We start from the raw sequence: 22581 nt of genomic DNA, 5'->3' as shown, positions 1-22581 counted from the left end.
TCGCCATTAAAAAGACCCTTTATTAGGCCAGCTTTGATTTTTTTACACTGAACTAAACAGAGCTGGCATATTGCTACCCTTGAGTGATTTTAGGTGACAGAGGTGTGACGAACACAACAGCATCAGTGTCTGTCCCATCTAGCCAGCTCTTCCTTTTACACAAAAGTTGATCCAGCTCTGTGACTACCTCCGCTGCCGGCTTATTGCCAGAACAATAATACCCCCCCCATCCCATGTTCATGCCTTTTATACAGAACAGGGAGGCGGAATAAAGACGCCACATTCCAGCCTTGAGCAGGCTGTGGAACTACAACATCACATTAATTTGATTCAGTTCATTTTTAGAATTGTAGATGATGACGCTTGTGCTAGGTGGGATGCATGTCACAGAGTAACATCTCTGAAACAGTGGCTTGCAGTTTTGACTGCGAGGGTATAAACTGTTAACTCACCCACAATGAGCTCTGAGCCTTTCAGCTGCGACACATTTGCTCCTGCCTTCACTCTGTTCTCTTTACCGACATTTTTTTTTTCAAAATTAAAACACTTCCTCTGACTTAAATAGGCACCTGTGATTAAGACATCAAAAGTTTGGTGGCAGTTTAATAGACTCTACCTTTCAGGAACACTCGATTTAATGCTCAAACGATCAGACGTGATACTTTTTGCACTCTAAAATATTATCACGTCTGTCGTCAGATATCTGTTATCTGAGGGTGACTTTTAAGGTGAAGCTATTATGAAAAATTTTGCATAATTAATCTTCAGGTCCCTTATAGAGCTGAAACGCTTACTCTATTTGTAATTAATCGTCAACAAATTTAATTATCAAGCAGTCCTTTAGATCTTTTATCAAAGAAAAATTCCAAACCTTCTCTTGTTCTTTCCAATGTTAAGATTTGCTGCTTTTCTCTGTATTGTGTCATTGTAAATTAAATATCTTTAGGTTTTGGACTGTTGGTTGGACAAAACAAGCAATCTGATGTCATGTTTTAATGACCATTTTTCACAATTTTCTTACATTTTTTAGACCAAACAGTTAATTTAGTAATCTTTCACATTACACAGTCATTTGGCCCATTTTTCATATACAAATGTTGTTTAATGGAGCTTTAAGGCTTTAAAAAGCTAAACCTCTTCATGTGTGTTGTCACACAGATTTGGACCCAAGGAGGAATATATGTATTTCATGAATGAGTTCCTGGAGATGGAGTGGGGCTCCATGCAGCAGTTCCTTTATGAGATTTCCAACATGGACACAGGAGGAAACGCTGGAGGGTTTGAGGGCTACATTGACCTCGGCAGAGAACTGTCCATGCTCCACAGCTTACTGTGGGAAGTCATGGGCCAGCTCAGCAAGGTACATGGAATAACATAATAAATTACTAGAAAATTTAAATTAAACATTTAATCTGATTTCGCTCTCACTCTGCAGTGTCGAAGGGGGAGGGTTGGAAAATGAGGTTCTGCATTTTTCTATCTAACAGACACAGTGAATATTATTCGAACTCTGAAAACAGAGGTGGAATTAGTACTTTAATATTTAATTGGTAATTTAAGCACAGTTCATTTGATTAAATATAATTATTTTTTACTGTAGCTGTAACATAATGAAAGATATAAATACTTTATGGTCAGCCATAAATTGCCTGATAAGTTAAAAAATGCGTTATATGTGTTTTTTATGCTTTTTTTCCTCTGATTCGTGTTTCTGTATGATATTTGAATTTAATGAATGATGAACATATGAATGATGAATGATGAGTCATATATATATTCCAAACCCCTTGGCCACGGCTTGGTGCTGGACCATAGAACATTTCCTTCCAGGCTGTGAGGAAATGATATGATTCTGCACAAAAAATAATGCATAATGATTTGAGGAATGCACTGATTTTATTATTTTTAATACAGAGTCTAGTACCTGAAATTAGGATATCATGATACCATGCTTTCTTTTTCTCAAAACTAAAATGTTTTTAATACAAGTTGCGTGTTAAACGTAAAATAAAATTGTCCATTCAGTGTTTCAGGAAAGCCTCCTGAAAATGTGATCATCAGATTCATTTTGGTACTATCAGCAAACCCTGAAAGGCACTTTCAGCACTTCCTTCACATTAAAATGCATTCATAATGAATCATAAGGGGAACATGATCAACTATTATCAGCACTACCTTTACAAATGTTAATTTTCACTCTGGCTATGTTACATTAAAAAATTGGATGTTGAATTTGACCTTTATTGTAGTCTAGTCTAGTAAAAAATAAAAATGGTTGTTAAAACAGTCTGTGGTGCCCAAAAGGTTGAGAACCCATGGTAGAAGGCATGTGAGCATAGGAAGCTTGGAATCCTTGATTTTAAAAGTGTTTCCATGTTTTAGGATGCAATTCTCAAACTCGGACCCTTACCACGGCTGCTGAATGACATCAGTGTTGCCTTGAGGAACCCGCAGCTCCACATGCCTACAAATCATCAGCCAGATCGGCCGAAGGACAGACTCTTCTCTCGACCGTCTTTCAATCGTCTCATGTCCTCCGACTTCCAAAGCCTCATGATGCGTGACTTAAACAGGTATATTCTTATGGTTTCCTCTGTTTTCCATGTCTTTGCTGCCTTCAGTTTACACATGAAATTGGATTTGCGTGTCCCCAAAGAGCTCATAATGCTAAAGTTAATACACCTCTTCGGGCTCTTGAAGTATTCTATCAGTCCATAACTGTCAGCATGTCTGTTCTCAGACTCTCTTACCTAAACCTCTTTCCTCTGTGTTTTAATTCACTTCAGCACTCCGCTGTTGTCAAGAGACGGTTACTCTCATTACAGCCTAACTATTTAAATAGAGTAAGAGGGCTTAACAGCAGCTATTTTGTGTTTACTGTGATACAGTAAGTCCTTCCTACCAAGTGGGAGTGAGCATGTAATTGAATGAGAATAACTTAACTCTGCGGCAGGCAGGTGTGAGAGGACAGGGATCAAAGCTCTGGACATTCAAACCGGCACCAAACACCTGTCACTCCTCGAACCCATAGGCATCAGGCTACGTGTGACTGACAGGACGGAGTCATGCCCTCTCCTCACTGTGTTTCCACGTGTCAGTGTGCAACCATTACATTAAAAAAATGTGTTCTTGCATACCATTAAATCTTACAGACTGGGGCACGGGATCAAAAACTTTTGACTGGATACCTGCACACTTTTGAACATGTGTTATTTATTTAGGGCTGCAACCAACAATTATTTTCATTATCAATTAATTAAGTTGATTTTTTTTTATTAATTGATAAAACAACACATTCTGATACACAAAACAATGTTTTTTTTTTTCTGACATTTTTCCCATCTTTGCTTATTTCTTGTGACATACTGTAGTTTTACCCATTTATGAAAATGATGTACCCAGTTCAGGCCCAGCAAGGGACCTTAGTTGTTTGGTTTTCCTCCTCTTTTTCACCTTTCTTTCCCATCAACTCTTTATTTTCCATTGTCTGATTAAAGCATAAAATACCCCAAAATATTGTAAAAATGTAGAACAGAAGGCAAAATTTGGGACCACCTGTTCTTACAGTTTTGTTTTTCTCCACAGAGCCCATGTACATTATTTAAAATCAAGTGGGCAGATATGAAATAGAATCCAGTATAAAAGATTTATAAGCTAGTGGAAATTGTAATGTCTTTCTGTTGTGTTTCTAAAGTTCAATAGACATCTCTCGCCTGCCGTCCCCTACGACTGGAGTATCAGCTGTGGAATCCCTCTCATCCAATCTGAACATGAGGCGTCACGCAGAACGAGACCTCCGCTCGTCCAGGGAGGTTTTCTATGTGACCCGTCCACCGCTGGCTCGATCCAGCCCCGCATACTGCACAAGCAGCTCGGACATTACTGAGCCAGATCCGAAGGTACGGTGTGAAATAATCATGCATTTGTTTATTTTCACTCTGGTATATCTTAATTCTGAAGCTTTTAAAGCCCTGTGTACAGTGTTGTGAATGTGTTTGAGGCCTTGGGGCAAATGCATACATTTTAATGTAATATAAACAACCAGCTAATATACTGCATTTACATTAGAAAGTGATGATTACAGTGCTACATAAACTGAATAAACTGATATGATTGTGGTTTAACACTCTTTTAGATGGACTACTTAATGTAACAGATGATGAGGAAATTTCAAACTAATTTCTTTAAGAGTGGATTAGAATTAAACTAGGCCTAGAACAAAAGGAGAGTTTTTTCTGTTAAATTATTTAATCATCAACACCATTTTACATTTTACAGTTTGACTTTTCATTCAAGTGGACTTTGCAATATATTTAATTTAGTTTAATTTAAGTAAAACTGTCTTTAAGTCACTCTCCTGTTTTTGCTTGTTCATTAGTTTCATCTTATGAGGAACTGAGAAGGAAAAATTTTTGTCATGAACAATGTTTTTGTAAATATGCTGTGATTTTAGGAGAATCCACTTAAGAATGAAGCTACAGTAAATCTGTTTTTTGTGTGTCTCAGGTCCACAGTGTGAATAAAAGTGTGTCTATGATGGATCTTCAGGACTCCCGTATGAACAGCATTTCCAACCTAAACTCTGTGGGAGACATGCTCACTTCCTCTCAAGCCTCCATCGCCGGCCTCGGCCACAGCTTCGGGAACCTCGGCGGTCCTCTTCGTATGGGAGGGCATATGCCGACGGGCTCAGCGGGCTCTGGTTTGAGGCTGAGCCAGATGGGCCACATAGGGGGGCCCACTGAATCCATCTCTCAACAGCAACAACAGGCAGCAGCGGCCATGCACTTCCCCCTGTCTTTCCAGAACCCGCTATTCCATCTGGCCGCCCAGAACTCCCCAGCTCAGCCTCAGCCACCTCCCCCTCCTCTCCTCCTCGCCCCCGAGCCTGAGAATGGCCACCACGACTACGCGCCCGCCTTTGGCAACAGTGCTTTCTCCCGCAGCGAGGACTTGTCCGCCCTGCGGTCACAGAGCAGTCTGGTGCAGCCGAGCATTGTCCACTCACACAGTTACAGTGATGATTTCACCCGACAGAATCAGAACAACGACTACGCCTGGCACCAGCTGTCACTTCAAGTCCAGGTAAGAACCTCTCGCTTATCCTCACACATACAGAAAGACAGGTTAGGTGTTCGTAATGAGATGCAACATTCTCTTGCAGAACCTTCTTAAAAAAAAAAAAAGCCTTACCATTGTATCTACTGTATACAGGATTCACAGAAAAGTGTACACAATTGTATTGATTGACGCAATGCCACTCTTCTTAAAATTGGTGAATCATGAGACATGAGGCACCAACATGTCCTGTAACTCCTCATATTATAGGCAAATAAATCACTGACACAGTTTTCATAGATAGTAAACCAAAAGCTCTAACCACAGAACATCACTCAGCCTATTAATGAGTGTCTAACCTGTAAGAGACCACTTCCAACAGGATATAAATGAGTCTCCATATTTATTGACTGCAGCTGAATAGCCAGAGTGGTATTGTGTTGTGAAGAACACCACTAGGTGGAGAACTTTAGTGTTAATAGTTTACCTATAAACTCACAATGCTCAGAGACTGCTATTCATTTACAAGGCTCGTTCTCTTTTGTTCATTTGAACTTGCTACAGTGGATTAAAAAAAAAAATTCAGGACATACTCAGAATCTTCAAATGGCACCAACTGTTGTGTGTTCAGTGCCAGAGACTGGCCGCTGCCATTGTTGTTGGTTAAACCTGTTGGAATGATAGAGCTGAGATTAGAAGCTTTGTACAGGCACGTTTCCATAAGGCATCACAAATGTAAATAAGGGAATATGTGCATGTCATACAGAAATTAACTCTTCCAAGACTAAATTAATTTTTAATCCATTTAACAGGCTACTTTGGCTTTTCAAGAAAGTTTGACTAGATTTAAGAAATGAATGTAAATTCATTAAACTGCTTGTTTATCATTAACCAAACCCCTTAAAAGTTTGAGTGAACCAACAAGGCTAAGAAAGAGGAATCGCTTGTTTTTTAGAAAAAATGTATATCCCTGAAATAAAGAATTAAGATACCCAAAAAACAGACAGTTATAAAGTCAAAACGAAAGCTTCCTACTCCACAGTCCTCAGTTCTGTTTTGGAGTAACTCTACTCTTATATGTTGTAAAAATCAGTGGATCTCCTGATATATATCCCCATTTTTTCTGAACTTTTATTTTAGATCCCAAATGACAAGGACAAGCGCAGCCAGAAATGAATTTTCTCAGTTTTGTCCTGGAGTCCTACAGACACTTTTTTTTTTTTTTTTAAATTCCAAGCCAAATTACCCAACATACTTATAGCCTTGTCATTTATTCTTAGTGTGATTTTAACACCTCAACCGAACAACAAAAATGTCTGCATCAAGTGCTGCTTTTCAGTTTGGCCCTTGCAGTTCATTAGAACCAGCGTGTGCCTCTGTTTTCAGACTGATTTTCAGGTTATTAAGTATAAAATTCACACAGAGTGGGAAATGTATACAAAAATGGCCCTCTCTCCCTCTCTTGAGCAGTAGAACATACATAACTAACAGTAATGTAAGGGCACTTTTTATAGAAGTTTGTTATGCCACAGACAAACACATTGAAGCCGCATCATTCACTCTCCTCTCTGCTGAACTGTGCTAAGGTGCTTGACACCTATCATACCTGTGTGTCCTTGTTTCAGTGGGACTGGAAACTAGCTTACGGTCAAGAGGGCAGAGAAAAAGTGTCGTAACTGCTGATAGTACATATATCATTATATTATACATGCTTTAACCCTCAGTGTGCTGCACACCATATTTGAATCTCCACTACAGAGACTGTTTTATAGTCTACACAGACAGCGAAAGTTTATTTTCAGCTAAAGCTCATAAACTCACTTGTTTGATGGAGCTCAGTAGTATTCTTGCGTTTTGCAGAACAGCTTTTAATGAAACAGAAATCTAAATTGACCTTTTTGGTTTTGACTTGATGGTGTACTCATGGGTCGCTGATCTATCATGCTGATCGGTTTACTACAGCATGTCTGTGTAAAATTACAGTGTTTAATGATACTGTCATGTAGTCTCAAGCTATTTCTGTCATGCTGTGTGGGCTTTAATGGAACAAACATCACAAGAGCCTCCTGTTTTATTAATACAGATAGTGTCAGCAGGACAGTGCTTTATGCATTAATTATGCATCTACCTATCCTTCCATCCATCATCCATCCATCAATCCAGTCCAGACCATAAGTATTTGTGCAGTTGCACATTTTTTTTGGTTCGTCAGGCTGTATGTCACACACAGTTCTTTCTATATTGATGGAAGCCTACTCAAATTAAAGCTGAGACTTGGCACTTTAATGTATTATCTGTTACTTTGATTTTAGATTGAATATGCTAAAGCAGAAACCCTGACAAACAAAAAAACGTGTAATGCAACAAATACTTAGTCTTTTATACATACATCTATACATCATCTATCTATGTGTCTATCTATACAGCTAGACATTTACCTACACATCTATCTATACATTCTACTGTTGGTTTATAAAACATTAGATAATAATAGCAAAAACACATTTCTAACCATCCAAACCTCTCAGGTCATCTGGGACTGGTCTGCTTTTGTCCCCAGAGTCCAACCAGTACATCAGCATTCAGTTTTTATGCATTAATTATTCTGTTGTTTTTTTAAATGAAAAATTAAGAAAACTTAAGGTCTGCTCCAACTCTAGGCTCAAAACTGCCTTTTGTTACCTTGATCTCTCCTCAGGAGTCTCTACAGCAGCAGCACCTGATGGGAGTCGCATCTCAAACACCCACTGGGACAGGCACTCCCGCCTCTTTGGCTACACCTCCCACTACAGTTCATCCCGTTCGCCAGTCGTCCATCGCCCCGCCACAACACCTCAAGTCCCAAAGGTCCATTAATACTCCAGCTACTGCCACGCCTCCCAAGGTTCGCCCACAGAGCAGGAACCTCCTCCTCGATTCTTCCGACAAAAGTTTCGGTGGCAGTCAGCCAAAACCACGCCAAGCTCAGCAGCTGCCACAACAGCAACAACAGCAGCAGCAACAGCAGACGCAGCAGCAGCAACAGGAAACACAGCTGTCAGTGACAGACAGTCCAGCTCCAGGGCTCCCGTACCAGACGAGCTCCTCCAAAGAGAACCAGGGCCCGCCAGCAGCGGCAGAGGAGTCAACAGACACACCAACAAAAAGCACCAAGAAGCCTCAACAGTCACAACTGCAGCCTCCACAGCAGCATCTGCTCAAGCCAGTTGTCAATAAACAGGTGAGTCTAACTTTAAACCTTCTATCTTAAAACATTCTCCTAAACTGTATAGCGACATTTCTTTAGCACATTAGTTCATACATAATGCCATGATATTAAGATTATTTGACATGATGTGAGAAAATACTAGATTTTGAAATAATACTTGTGTTTGAAGAAATTAAAATCACAACTGACCTGTTTTGTTGTTCCAGGGTTCTCAGTCGACCTTGAACACCCCGGCCCTCAATGAGCGGACAGTCGCCTGGGTGTCCAACATGCCACATCTCTCTGCTGACATCGAGAGCCTGCGGCCGGACCGTGAGGGTCAGCTGAAAGAGTACTCCAAGAGCATGGATGAGTCACGCTTAGAGAGGGTTAGTACATGTATAGTTTTCCACACCTTTTTTTTTCTTGTAAAAAAGTACACTCTTATGCTTCTATATGATAGCTGCCGGGCCAAATGCCAACTGAAATATGTGAGTAAGAAAACTCTCAGACAACTCAAGGGTGTGTGTGCATGTTTGTGTGATTTCTCCAAAATACATATGACAGTGTTTAAAGTGAAAGCTGAGATACAAAAGGAGATTCACAGGAATAAGCAGAATCAAAGAAAGATTATCTTGAAGGCTCCTTCAGGGATCTGAAGTGTAGTCATAAAATATCTGCTTTCGTGATCAGTACATTTTTCTTGTAATATGATGCACACACTCTAGTGCTGAATGTAAAAATCTAGTTGAGTATGCGGGTATCTCTAAATAACAGCAAGGGTCGGTTGTTTGAATAAAAATCATTGTTTGGAGTGATCAATAACCTGCACAGAAGATTCATGTTTAGTCTAATGCTGCTATGTTTAGTTTTATGTTTGAAGGCTGCCTCGATAGTTTTTAGGATATAGATCTATTGACCCAAACCCAACAGCAAAATTTCATGACACAAATCTTGCAGTACTGTTTCTTTATATTTTCCCCATCACTGAGGTGACACTTTAAATGGGTTTTGGCAAATTGAAATCTTAAATTGGAGCTTTAACAGAATCATACATGAGTTAGATAGTGGTGGCTGTTGTTGTGCATTTTCTATGATGAATAACTCCCACACTCTTGCCTATATTAGAAACAGATGCCTACTTTGTGTGGTGCTTATTACATTGGAACTTACGGTTGCACAAATTCAAGCCTAACACAATTCCACTGCAGCTTTGTCTGTACTTTCTACTTATCATAAAGAGATCTGTACCATCTGTGGTGTCTGTACTGATAAAAATCGCTCATTATTCAGGAATGCTGCAGAACACAAAACACAAATAACCTGAAGTCACTTTATTTCTTTCACCTTTCAGGTAAGAGAGTATGAAGAAGAGATACATTCCTTGAAAGAACGCCTGAAGATGTCTCATCGCAAGCTCGAAGAGTATGAGCAGAGACTTCTGACGCAGGAACAGCAGACAAACAAGATCCTGCAGCAGTATCAGAACCGCCTAGAGGACAGTGAACGCCGCCTAAAGCAGCAACAAATGGAGAAGGACTCCCAAATCAAAGGCATCATCAGCAGGTGATTAGTGTTCAGGTTGAACTAGAGCTGGCAGAAATGAGGCTGTGCAAGCTTAAATTCCACAGTGTTTTATGTAAAGTTTATGCCCCATATCATGATTGTATCCAACAGCAAAGCTGAGTGCGATGAACCTGAAAAGCTGCATTTACTGTCCTGACACTCTACAGTCTGTTACTGCTGCTCACATTCATGTGACCTGGTAAGGCAGCGACAGTTCAAAGTGTAGCAGGTCATGGACTACAGCTGTAAAGGCAAATGTTTGAGTGCTGCAAGAGAAATAACACATAAAAGTAGTTAAACACAGCTGCAGGGAAAATCCGTGCAAAGTAAAGGTGGTTAAAAGCTTTACTACGTTTTTTAGAAAAATTAAAAGATGTTTTTCAGAAAGAACTCAGTCAGAAAAGTTGAAGTTTTCCACTGAAATACAATTTGCATCATGTCATTTGAATCAGATTTTAAAGACAGTTCAACATTTGGGCTCTGCACTAGTATGCTATCAGGCTGAGAGTTAAATGAGAAAATAGAAAGCACTCTCATATTTGTGCTGGAGCCAGGAAGCTGTCAGCATAGTGTATTTTTGTATGGATTAAACAAATGAGTTACAACGTTTTAATTATCACTAATTATGTTGTTATGCTAAGCTAAGCTTATCACCTAGGGGCTTTAGCTTCATGCTTAAAAGTACCCTGTGGGGTCTTCTTGTAGAGAGCTTCTTGTAAAGAAAGACCTGTGTGGAAACGCTAAAAATAAAACTAAAAATATCATTAAAAAGTTTTTTAAATTTGGTGGAAAAGCATACTGCAACGATGTGCAGTGAAAACAGACGAAGCAAAAACAAACAAAACTTCCACTACTGAAGCGACTAAAAGAAAACATGAAAGAAACAAATGAAGAAGTAGCACTGTTCAGAGAGCATATCATAACTTCTTGTATTGTAAACACAATGATAGCTGAAATTCTTGAAAAGTGACAATCACCACCACCCGCTCCTGGCAAGAAACCACATTCAGTGGCAGAGAAAACAAAAACAAATAGCACATCTGGATTTGCCCAACTCATAATATTTTCATAACGATAGTGGATGGAAATGCCCTTTTTTTTGGGCAGATTTTGTGGAGAGTCAGTTAAAATGTGTGCTATATTTAGGTGGAAACATGGCTATTGTGCCCAAGCTAGTAAAACACAGAGACAAACAGAGAAACAAACAAGGGCCCTGCTCATCAATACATTGCTCCATTAGCACCATTAGTGGTTAAAAACTCCACAGGATACACAGACATAAGAGTGATATCAGTCTTCTCATCCAGCTCTCAGACAGCCAGCAAATAAGTGTATTATTTCCCAAATGTGGAACTTTTCCTTTAAATGTACATTTGAATATCATGACTAATACCGAAAAGTATACCCATTCGGCTCATCCTTGACATGAAACACTTTATTTTACTTCAGTAACTTTATTGTGAGGACAGAAGAAACCAAACCAGCCCAATTCTGATCGTAGCCACACAAAAAGGAAATGTTTGACTTCTACCCAATGCACCACATTAAATTTTCTGAAAGCCAAACTTTTGTATAACTGGAGTATACAGACTTCACATCTCATTTGGTGGAAAACCTCCCTCAGATAAATTTTTCTGTAGTTCCTCTAAATCCAGATCGGGCAGATGGGTGCACACTTCACTATCCTGCACACACCCATTTCACAAGTTCTGTGTCTGAACAGTTGAATTTGAACTGCGCTTTCACTGAGCTTTATTGAAGGCAGTTCAGAGTCAGCTGCAAGACACTGAGGATAGCTGAATGTGCCCAGAAACATGTCAAGACCTTAATATCATCATATGGCCACGTAATCCTACAGTAAATTTGAAGAACACCGGCTTCATAATTCTATTTTTGTCAACCGGTATGTTTGTTTCTATTTCCCTGTTGTCAGACTCATGGCTGTGGAAGATGAGCTGAGAGGGGGTGCCATTCCTGATATTAAGCCTCGAATCCTCACAGACCAGGTTTGTGCCTGTGTCTACATCTTTTATCATCCCTATTCGCTAAGCCAGTCATGTCCTAAAACAGTTTGCATCATTCTTACATCACATCCAGAGCATTTGCCAAAGCCAGTTCAGGGGAAAAGCTTGCCGCTGTCATGCGCTTTCACCTGTTCCCATCTTTTTGAAAGTACGTTTATGTCACATCTGAAATCACTTTTCACCATTTTACTGCAGACGTTTTAGGGGAGTGTGGAAAACGCGGTGCTGATCCTAAAAATCAAGAGCTGGGTGCAGCTTAAAATTGCATACAGAGGTGAATCTAGTTTGTTTCTGTGAAGGAATAGCCAGTCTTCAGCACTGAAATTGAATAATATTGAACACAAAAAGATGATTATTATACCACAGAATGCGTTCATGGTTAGAAAAACCTTGAGTGTGAGTCACCAGCAGCGTCACAGCAATTCTTCAGGGCTCAGCTTCATGAAAGCACCATGTGGGCTGGATTGTGACGCAGGTGAAGAGACTCTGTGTGTGTGTGTGTGTGTGTGTGTGTGTGTGTGTGTGCGTGCCACATTTACGCTGAAACAACTCAGAGAGAAGAAATTTGCTGTCCTTGAAATTCACTGTCACCTTCTTTGCAGCTCTCAATATCACGGGAAAATAGACCAAAATTGCCTCTTGAAAAATCTGTCCGTATATAGAAGTGTTTTTCACTGCAACTGCTGTGAGATCGTAATCGTTTTTACACCAGACTTCTCAAACAAAACTCTGCAACCAAAATTAGAGTCTAGTAAAGTATGCTGGCAAAGCAGGATTAGTCTGCAAGCCGTTGTTCTGTGGCTCAAGCTCACAGCTACGAGAATTTTGCAGTGCTTGGAGTCCATTTACAAAGAACAAAAGTCCAAGTAAGTGTTGAGAAATGCTATACCTTCAAAGTGGGAGAGTCAGCATTTTAGAAAATATTGTTTGCTTTCTTGAGCAAAGAGTTAGATGAGAAGATTAATACCACTCTCAGGCATGTACTGTAAATATAAATCTACAGTCAGGAGCTGATTAGCTTAGCTCAAAGACTGGAAAGAGAGGTAACCAAATCTATCTAACATCTCTAAAGCTCATCGATTGACTTGTTACCTCTCACTTGTTTAATCCTGAGGAGTAAAAAGGACAATTTTTTGAGGAGGGCTTATGTCCTGGACTATTATTGGCCAGGAGCAGTGACTTCCTGAAGTCTCCGCTGGTTGCCTGGCTCCCAGCCAAGACATATCACAATACCCCCACCCCAAATTGGCGAATTACCTTCAGACAGAGCCAGGCTAGCTGTTTCCTCCTGTTTACAGTCTGTGCTAAGCTAATTGCCTGCTGGCTCTCTATGCCACAGACACGAGAGTGGTATCCATCTTACCTCCTAGCTCTCGGCAAGAACGTGAATACACATTTAACCCAAAATGCTGAACTATTCCTTTTAACGTGTGCCCTTATGAAGTTCTAAATGGAGATATGTAAGTCACTTGTTTTCTCTCCCTTCAGTCTATCAGCCAGGGCTATGGCCACCCAGGATCCTGACTGCCAATTCCAAAGTGACCAGAGTTCATGATGGTCACTCGAGGGTAAGAAGACTGACTCACATCCTCTACAAAAACCCCATGAAGACGAAGCTCTGCAGTGGATCCAGCAGGACTACTGGAGGTTTCATACTTCATCTCACAACATTCTTAAAAAAAAATAAAAAAACTTTGCACATATTCAAACTTTGCCTGTACCAGAACTTGACAATCAGTTTAGCGTGATGACCAATGTGTGTGGTGAATCTTCTGCACATGTTGACTGAAATATAAGCCAATGCCACAATAACGGCAATACTGAACCTAATGAGTTTCTTTATTTGATTGGAAGAATTGAGAAGAGATGTGTAAAACACTGAGGATGAAGACTGATTCATGATTTTCCCAGCTACAAGCAGCACACTCGCTTCTGGCTTTAGTGGCTGCAGACAAAATGTAGAAAAGGCTTTTACAAGCACAATATCCCCTCATGGCGACGCCCATGACAAGCAACAAGCATGTTGTCAAATCATTTGCCATCTATGATGCTCAGATGCAGGGCCCAAGCGAAGGCCTACTGTATATTACTATCTGATTCTGATTAAATCATTTAGTAACATATTCTCACTGCAGAGGTATTTTCACTTACAGAGGAGGTTATCATTATGATTTTTGCATCCTTTATAGTGCAACCATTCTAACTAAATAGATGCCAAACAAGTCCTACAATCATATAACTGCATTCAGTACAATCAAAATCTTCTCGTTGGTTTCATTTTCTTCGGCCGACAGTGTAAAACCAGAGCTACAATCTCTTGAATTTCAGTGTATAGAAGAAATATTTCTACTATAGCTACTAAAAATTTTTAATAATGAAAATATTTTACAAAAATAATTGAGATTAAAATGTGTTTTGTTCACATGATAAATATGGTGATGCTAATAATAAATAAAGTATGTATATATAACATTTCAAAACAGTGATACAAAGTGCTTCATAAAAAATATAAAAAATTTAACCAAATATAGAGTTTAAAGGGGGCACTCCATCAATTTTACAGTCAAATTTCTCGAGCGGAGAACAGCGCAGCCTGTGGAAAAAGTTGTAAAATATTTGGGTACATTATTTGGATTATGTCATCCAGTCCACAGGATGATATTACTAAGCGTGCTCATCATCATCTTGATTCTGATCTCAATTTGTAAATTAGACAGGCTGCATTGACAGACAAGTCAACAAGAGAAGCAATGTCATTGATGGCTGTCGTTCATTTCTAAACCACTTTTTGTTGGGGAAGATTTGCTTGCAGGAAGAAGCAGAGTTGGGTGATCTTTCAACTTGCTCAGTGGATTTATTTTTTCTTTTCTCCTTTTCAAATGAGCACGGTCACAGTGTACAGTTGCAGTATACATCTGATTGAGATACAATCACAGTGCGAGCCAGACCATCTCCAGACGTGGCTTGGCTAAACCAAATGATCTTGCTCTCTTCTGCTTCAATTTTAAAGAATTTCGGAAAAAAAAAATCGCTGGAGTGCCCCCCCTTTAGGGGAAAAAAGACACGTCTTGAGGAAAGGTTATGCTTTCAGAAAATTCTTGAAGATAACACTTCCATAGTTTGTCAGGCGCAGCATTAGTGACAGGTCAACTTTAGTTAACAATCAGTGTTTGCCTCTGCGCTCCTTGATGGCCAGTTACATCTAAAGCTGCAACGATTAGTCGATTAATAAATTAGTCAATCATCAGAAAATTAATCAGCAACTATTTTGATCGATTAATTGTTCCAGTCATTTATCAAGCAAAAATGCCAAAAAATGTGATGGTTCTAACTTCTTAAATGTGTGAATTTGCTGAGTTTGCTTGTCTCAAATTTAATATCTTTGGGGTTCACCTTCAGGTCAGGAATTTCTGGTGGCTGTTTTTCACCATTTTCTGATATTTTATAGGCTAAGCGATTAATCGAGAACATAATCAAAATCAAAAATGAAAAATGAGTTGCAGCTCTAGTCTAGAGACAGTGTTGGTCTAAATTAGCCAAACCTAACAAAGCCTTAAAAGTGATAATTCAACCAGAAAAGTTAGAAAATCAAGGCCTTTCACTTTTCAACCCTTCATTTTATTTTGTTCATATTCATTTTGTTGTAAAGCACTTTGTTACATTGGTTTGAAAAGTGCTTTATTAATAAATTTATATATAAACTATGATTATAAACATGATGTGCAACTGGAAACAAATCATATTATAGCAAGTAGTGAATTACTCATCTGTTGTGTTTAATGTTTCTGAAGCATAGATGTGCAACAGTTCTGCATGTGCTTTTTAAATGCGAGGACGAGTAAGTCGGTTTGCTGTCAGATATCATTCTAATATCATTCTAATATACTAAAAAAAACCATGGCTTTCTTATTGGAAGGCATCTTTTTTTTTCTTTTTAAATCCAACCTGCTGACTCTTCGGGTTTTTTTTTTTTTCAGAAGAGGGTGGCATTCAGCCTTTTGCATTATACAACATGAAAGTTCTGAGAGGATTGGACAGAAATTGCAAACTAACAAAAAGAGGAGAGACAGTGAAAACAACAGAACAATAAAGAGTTTCCACGCAGGGATATGTAGTATATGTGCATAGGATTTGACTGCCTTACAGTCTGTGCCACAGGGCCCAAAATAACAATGCCAATACAAAAGAACTTGTAAACTTTGTATATTAAATGTCCTTTTTTGTAGTCAGGTGATGAATTAATAAGCAGTGTGTTGGTTAACTCTGTATGTTAGTCAAAATCATTTATATTAAGAATTCATGGTTGATATAATTTATCTTAACCTCTTGCCTTTAAAGACATTTTCTTTCAACATAAATATCAGTGATACAAAATTATATGTTTATGTTACCAGAAATGTATAAAATAGCTCAATGTATATTTATTCTTATATGTAAAATGTGTTCAAATCAAGGGTAGGCCTTCAGGCATGCTGAACGTGTGGTAAACACTGATTCTTATATATTATAACTCTTAATGCTGCAATCCAGAAACTATAGTGCTATGATGTGACTGTGTTTATGGGATGAGAGTTGAATAATTTCCCGGCATAGCACACTTGTGTTAAAGATGAAATAATACAACAAATTCCTAAAATATCTCGCCTACATTGTGTAACCAAAATAGCAGTGGTGCTTTCAACAATACTGGATTGCAGTTTTAAGTAATCTTCTTTTGAAATATGCGTTTATTTATTTGGCCGGCATTGCAATACAGTATTTTGAAATGTTATACTGCGCTTCTGTTTTCATTTTATGAGAAGCTGCAATCCATAAACTGAGAAAAAATGTTTTTAAAGACAGAAAACTATATGTTATACCCATGTATTATTGAAACTTTCTCTGTATTAGCTGCAGTGGTACAGTGTGCTACCTCTGAAATCGTGCCCTCATCTCCCTTTTCTGCTGGAATTAAGGACCCTTATTGTACTTTATACCACAACCTGAGAGCATGCTTTATTCCATTTGGCTAGAAAAACTTATTTATTTAAGAGACAGTGCTCAGAAAAAGTTCTAATTTTGTTCATAACCAGATGCAAAGTTCAGTTGCTTGTTCATTGCTGTTTTAAGATTTCCTATATAAAACTTTTGCCATCACAGGGCCATTTCTAAAGTTTGTCCTGTTTACTATTGTATTTAAGTGCTGTTACCATCACATTCTTACAAATCTCCTTTTAATTACAGGATGAAATTGGTCGTGTTCCAGGTATTTGTCAGACTCTCAGGTGTTAGAAGGAACACAGAATCATCTTTTAATATCTTTAATGCCAAATGCACAGAATATTGAAACACAATCTTTGGCAAGTGAGCATTAAAGCTAAATACATTTCCAAAAGCACATGAAATGGGGGGGTGGGGTCTGTGCTAAGACAATTACTCTGCTTTTATTTTGGTTGGTTCTTGACCCTAATACATATATATATATAGTTTAATTTACACCTTATTTTGTATTATTTGTTGCATAAAAAAAGGAACAAGAGTTTTGTTTCTTGGTCCAAATGAAAAATGTGACTAATGCTCCACTTGTAATAAAACTTGGTAAGAAATATTATTGAAGTTACTATTGAAGAAGTGCTTTATGTTTACAGAATCATGACATTTTAGAGGACATATGAACCTTTATTGACCCTAGGGAGGAGAATAACTGCCCCTTTGCTGCAGCTAAAGCAGGACCTAATAAATGAAATGAGATAGCTTGTATATTTTGAATAAGGGTATTTAACATCAATCAACATATTTATGTTTCTAAAATGGATGTATAGCATTTTGGAATGAAAAAGTATTTTTCTTGGCAGCTATTATTCTGCACAATTGATCTACTGTGTCTCAAATATATAGTTGGTGGGGTTTCTGACTTGAATTAGGCCTACTGGATGTAATACCTTAATTTACTTGACATTTCTTTTGAAATAAGCCATGCCCCATGGATAAGCCATACCCTCCAGTCCCCCGATGTTGTATGGTGGATGTTTAATGTTGGTAGTTTTATTTACAATGGTAGTTATTGTAGGTATGATTGCGCTTGTAATGATTATTATTAGTGTAAGTATACTTGATTGATATGATTTGTTTGAACAAAGGGAATGTATTCATTTTTCAGGTGATTTTTCCGAGTGATTTAAATAAATTAATAAATCTCTAATTGAAGATTTTTTATTTTAAGTAGGGATGGGGTCGATCCGATCCAGTATTGGTATCGGGTTCTGATACCAACCAACCAGCCATTTTTCACGGCTGTGCTTTAATGTTGTCTGCTGAAATGACTCCACAAGTGATTCCCTGCCGACTGCTCTGCTAACTGGCTGCAAAATGTGGAATGGATTTCCTTGAACGGAGGCGTGTCTCAATGAGATGCAGAGTAATGAGACACGCCGCCGTTCAGGAAGTCCATTCCACAGTTTGCAGCCAGCTAGCAGGCGAGCATTGAGCAGCACCATGGCTTTTCAGCACAACATGTTCGCTGTGTGGAAATATTTTGCACTAAAAACACCCCAAAGCAAGACAACAACGTGCAATGTTTGCAACGTGCAATGTTTACAAAGCCGTTGTACCGAGGGGCGGAAGCTAAGTCGTGACCTACAAGTGGTACAAATAAGTAGCGATTAGCTCAATGCTACCATAATATGTCTGTGAATGTTCTCATTCATCCAGGTCATAGTTCTCTCTTTGAAAATTGAATCGAAGGCAACTGGACTTAAGTTTGTCTGGGAAGACGTTTCGCCTCTTATCCAAGGGGCTTCATCAGTTCGTACGCTGCGTACTACGGATAAGAGGCGTAAATTTTGACTTTTTTTGCCCGAAAAAAACGCCATACTATACTATGACGTTTTTTATGACTTTTTGAGGTCCAAAATTTTTTTGACTTTTTTTGTCCGATTTTGACGTTTTTTATGACTTTTGGAGGTCCAAAAAATTTTTGACTTTTTTTGCCCGAAAAAAACGCCATACTATACTATGACGTTTTTTATGACTTTTTGAGGTCGAAAAAAATTTTGACTTTTTTTGCCCGAAAAAGACGCCATACTATACTATGACGTTTTTTATGACTTTTTGAGGTCAAACATTTTTTTGACTTTTTTTGTCCGATTTTGACGCCATACTATACTATGACGTTTTTTTATGACTTTTTGAGGTCCAAAAAATTTTTGACTTTTTTTGCCCGAAAAAAACGCCATAGTATAGTATGGCGTCAAAATCGGACAAAAAAAGTCAAAAAATTTTTCGACCTCAAAAAGTCATAAAAAACGTCATAGTATAGTATGGCGTTTTTTTCGGGCAAAAAAAGTCAAAAAAATTTTCGACCTCAAAAAGTCATAAAAAACGTCATAGTATAGTATGGCGTTTTTTTCGGGCAAAAAAAGTCAAAAATTTTTTCGACCTCAAAAAGTCATAAAAAACGTCATAGTATAGTATGGCGTTTTTTTCGGGCAAAAAAAGTCAAACATTTTTTGGACCTCAAAAAGTCATAAAAAACGTCATAGTATAGTATGGCGTTTTTTTCGGGCAAAAAAAGTCAAAAATTTTTTGGACCTCAAAAAGTCATAAAAAACGTCATAGTATAGTATGGCGTTTTTTTCGGGCAAAAAAAGTAAAAAAAATTTTTTCGACCTCAAAAAGTCATAAAAAAACGTCATAGTATAGTATGGCGTTTTTTTTTCGGGCAAAAAAAGTCAAAAAATTTTTCGACCTCAAAAAGTCATAAAAAACGTCATAGTATAGTATGGCGTTTTTTTCGGGCAAAAAAAGTCAAAATTTTTTTGGACCTCAAAAAGTCATAAAAAACGTCATAGTATAGTATGGTGTTTTTTTCGGGCAAAAAAAGTCAAAAATTTTTTGGACCTCGAAAAGTCATAAAAAACGTCATAGTATAGTATGGCGTCAAAATCGGACAAAAAAAGTCAAAAAAAATTTGGACCTCAAAAAGTCATAAAAAACGTCATAGTATAGTATGGCGTTTTTTTCGGGCAAAAAAAGTCAAAAAAATTTTTCGACCTCAAAAAGTCATAAAAAACGTCATAGTATAGTATGGCGTTTTTTTCGGGCAAAAAAAGTCAAAATTTTTTTTGACCTCAAAAAGTCATAAAAAACGTCATAGTATAGTATGGTGTTTTTTTTCGGGCAAAAAAAGTCAAAAAATTTTTCGACCTCAAAAAGTCATAAAAAACGTCATAGTATAGTATGGCGTTTTTTTCGGGCAAAAAAAGTCAAAATTTTTTTGGACCTCAAAAAGTCATAAAAAACGTCATAGTATAGTATGGTGTTTTTTTCGGGCAAAAAAAGTCAAAAATTTTTTGGACCTCGAAAAGTCATAAAAAACGTCATAGTATAGTATGGCGTCAAAATCGGACAAAAAAAGTCAAAAAAAATTTGGACCTCAAAAAGTCATAAAAAACGTCATAGTATAGTATGGCGTTTTTTTCGGGCAAAAAAAGTCAAAATTTTTTTTGACCTCAAAAAGTCATAAAAAACGTCATAGTATAGTATGGTGTTTTTTTCGGGCAAAAAAAGTCAAAAATTTTTTGGACCTCGAAAAGTCATAAAAAACGTCATAGTATAGTATGGCGTCAAAATCGGACAAAAAAAGTCAAAAAAAATTTGGACCTCAAAAAGTCATAAAAAACGTCATAGTATAGTATGGCGTTTTTTTCGGGCAAAAAAAGTCAAAATTTTTTTCGACCTCAAAAAGTCATAAAAAACGTCATAGTATAGTATGGCGTTTTTTTCGGGCAAAAAAAGTCAAAAAAAATTTTCGACCTCAAAAAGTCATAAAAAACGTCATAGTATAGTATGGCGTTTTTTTCGGGCAAAAAAAGTCAAAAAAATTTTTCGACCTCAAAAAGTCATAAAAAACGTCATAGTATAGTATGGCGTTTTTTTCGGGCAAAAAAAGTCAAAAAAATTTTCCGACCTCAAAAAGTCATAAAAAATGTCATAGTATAGTATGGCGTCAAAATCGGACAAAAAAAGTCAAAAAAATTTTTCGACCTCAAAAAGTCATAAAAAACGTCATAGTATAGTATGGCGTTTTTTTCAGGGAAAAAAAGTCAAAAATTTTTTGGACCTTGAAAAGTCATAAAAAACGTCATAGTATAGTATGGCGTCAAAATCGGACAAAAAAAGTCAAAAAAAATTTGGACCTCAGAAAGTCATAAAAAACGTCATAGTATAGTATGGCGTTTTTTTCGGGTAAAAAAAGTCAACATTTTTTTGGACCTCAAAAAGTCATAAAAAACGTCATAGTATAGTATGGCGTTTTTTTCGGGTAAAAAAAGTCAGAATTTTTTTCGACCTCAAAAAGTCATAAAAAACGTCATAGTATAGTATGGCGTCAAAATCGGACAAAAAAAGTCAAAAAATTTTTCGACCTCAAAAAGTCATAAAAAACGTCATAGTATAGTATGGCGTTTTTTTCGGGCAAAAAAAGTCAAAATTTTTTTCGACCTCAAAAAGTCATAAAAAACGTCATAGTATAGTATGGCGTTTTTTTCGGGCAAAAAAAGACAAAATTTTTTTCGACCTCAAAAAGTCATAAAAAACGTCATAGTGTAGTATGGCGTTTTTTTCGGGCAAAAAAAGTCAAAAAAATTTTCGACCTCAAAAAGTCATAAAAAACGTCATAGTGTAGTATGGCGTTTTTTTCGGGCAAAAAAAGTCAAAATTTTTTTCGACCTCAAAAAGTCATAAAAAACGTCATAGTATAGTATGGCGTCAAAATCGGACAAAAGAAGTCAAAAAATTTTTCGACCTCAAAAAGTCATAAAAAACGTCATAGTATAGTATGGCGTTTTTTTCGGGCAAAAAAAGTCAAAAAAATTTTTCGACCTCAAAAAGTCATAAAAAACGTCATAGTATAGTATGGCGTTTTTTTCGGGCAAAAAAAGTCAAAAAAATTTTCCGACCTCAAAAAGTCATAAAAAATGTCATAGTATAGTATGGCGTCAAAATCGGACAAAAAAAGTCAAAAAAATTTTTCGACCTCAAAAAGTCATAAAAAACGTCATAGTATAGTATGGCGTTTTTTTCGGGCAAAAAAAGTCAAAAATTTTTTGGACCTTGAAAAGTCATAAAAAACGTCATAGTATAGTATGGCGTCAAAATCGGACAAAAAAAGTCAAAAAAAATTTGGACCTCAGAAAGTCATAAAAAACGTCATAGTATAGTATGGCGTTTTTTTCGGGTAAAAAAAGTCAACATTTTTTTGGACCTCAAAAAGTCATAAAAAACGTCATAGTATAGTATGGCGTTTTTTTCGGGTAAAAAAAGTCAGAATTTTTTTCGACCTCAAAAAGTCATAAAAAACGTCATAGTATAGTATGGCGTCAAAATCGGACAAAAAAAGTCAAAAAATTTTTCGACCTCAAAAAGTCATAAAAAACGTCATAGTATAGTATGGCGTTTTTTTCGGGCAAAAAAAGTCAAAATTTTTTTCGACCTCAAAAAGTCATAAAAAACGTCATAGTATAGTATGGCGTTTTTTTCGGGCAAAAAAAGACAAAATTTTTTTCGACCTCAAAAAGTCATAAAAAACGTCATAGTGTAGTATGGCGTTTTTTTCGGGCAAAAAAAGTCAAAAAAATTTTCGACCTCAAAAAGTCATAAAAAACGTCATAGTGTAGTATGGCGTTTTTTTCGGGCAAAAAAAGTCAAAATTTTTTTCGACCTCAAAAAGTCATAAAAAACGTCATAGTATAGTATGGCGTCAAAATC

General features: G+C 37.3%; 1 protein-coding gene across 1 annotated transcript in view; it reads left to right on the top strand.

Moving 5' to 3' along the window:
* Window positions 1–12039, top strand: part of LOC121192173 (ras/Rap GTPase-activating protein SynGAP-like) — a 31496-nt gene extending 19457 nt beyond the window's left edge. The window contains exons 12-19 of the mRNA XM_041053750.1: window positions 1159–1360; window positions 2383–2573; window positions 3695–3899; window positions 4507–5085; window positions 7757–8278; window positions 8473–8634; window positions 9600–9811; window positions 11745–12039. Of these exons, the coding sequence (XP_040909684.1) occupies window positions 1159–1360; window positions 2383–2573; window positions 3695–3899; window positions 4507–5085; window positions 7757–8278; window positions 8473–8634; window positions 9600–9811; window positions 11745–12039 (2368 nt within the window). The remainder of the gene's footprint in view (window positions 1–1158; window positions 1361–2382; window positions 2574–3694; window positions 3900–4506; window positions 5086–7756; window positions 8279–8472; window positions 8635–9599; window positions 9812–11744) is intronic.
* The last annotated feature ends 10542 nt before the right edge of the window (window positions 12040–22581 follow it).

The sequence above is a fragment of the Toxotes jaculatrix genome, chromosome 13 (genome assembly GCF_017976425.1).
Source record: "Toxotes jaculatrix isolate fToxJac2 chromosome 13, fToxJac2.pri, whole genome shotgun sequence".
NCBI classification, from domain to species: domain Eukaryota; kingdom Metazoa; phylum Chordata; class Actinopteri; family Toxotidae; genus Toxotes; species Toxotes jaculatrix.
The sequence above is the reverse complement of the archived record's forward strand: the minus strand, read 5'-3'. Positions and strand labels throughout refer to the sequence as shown.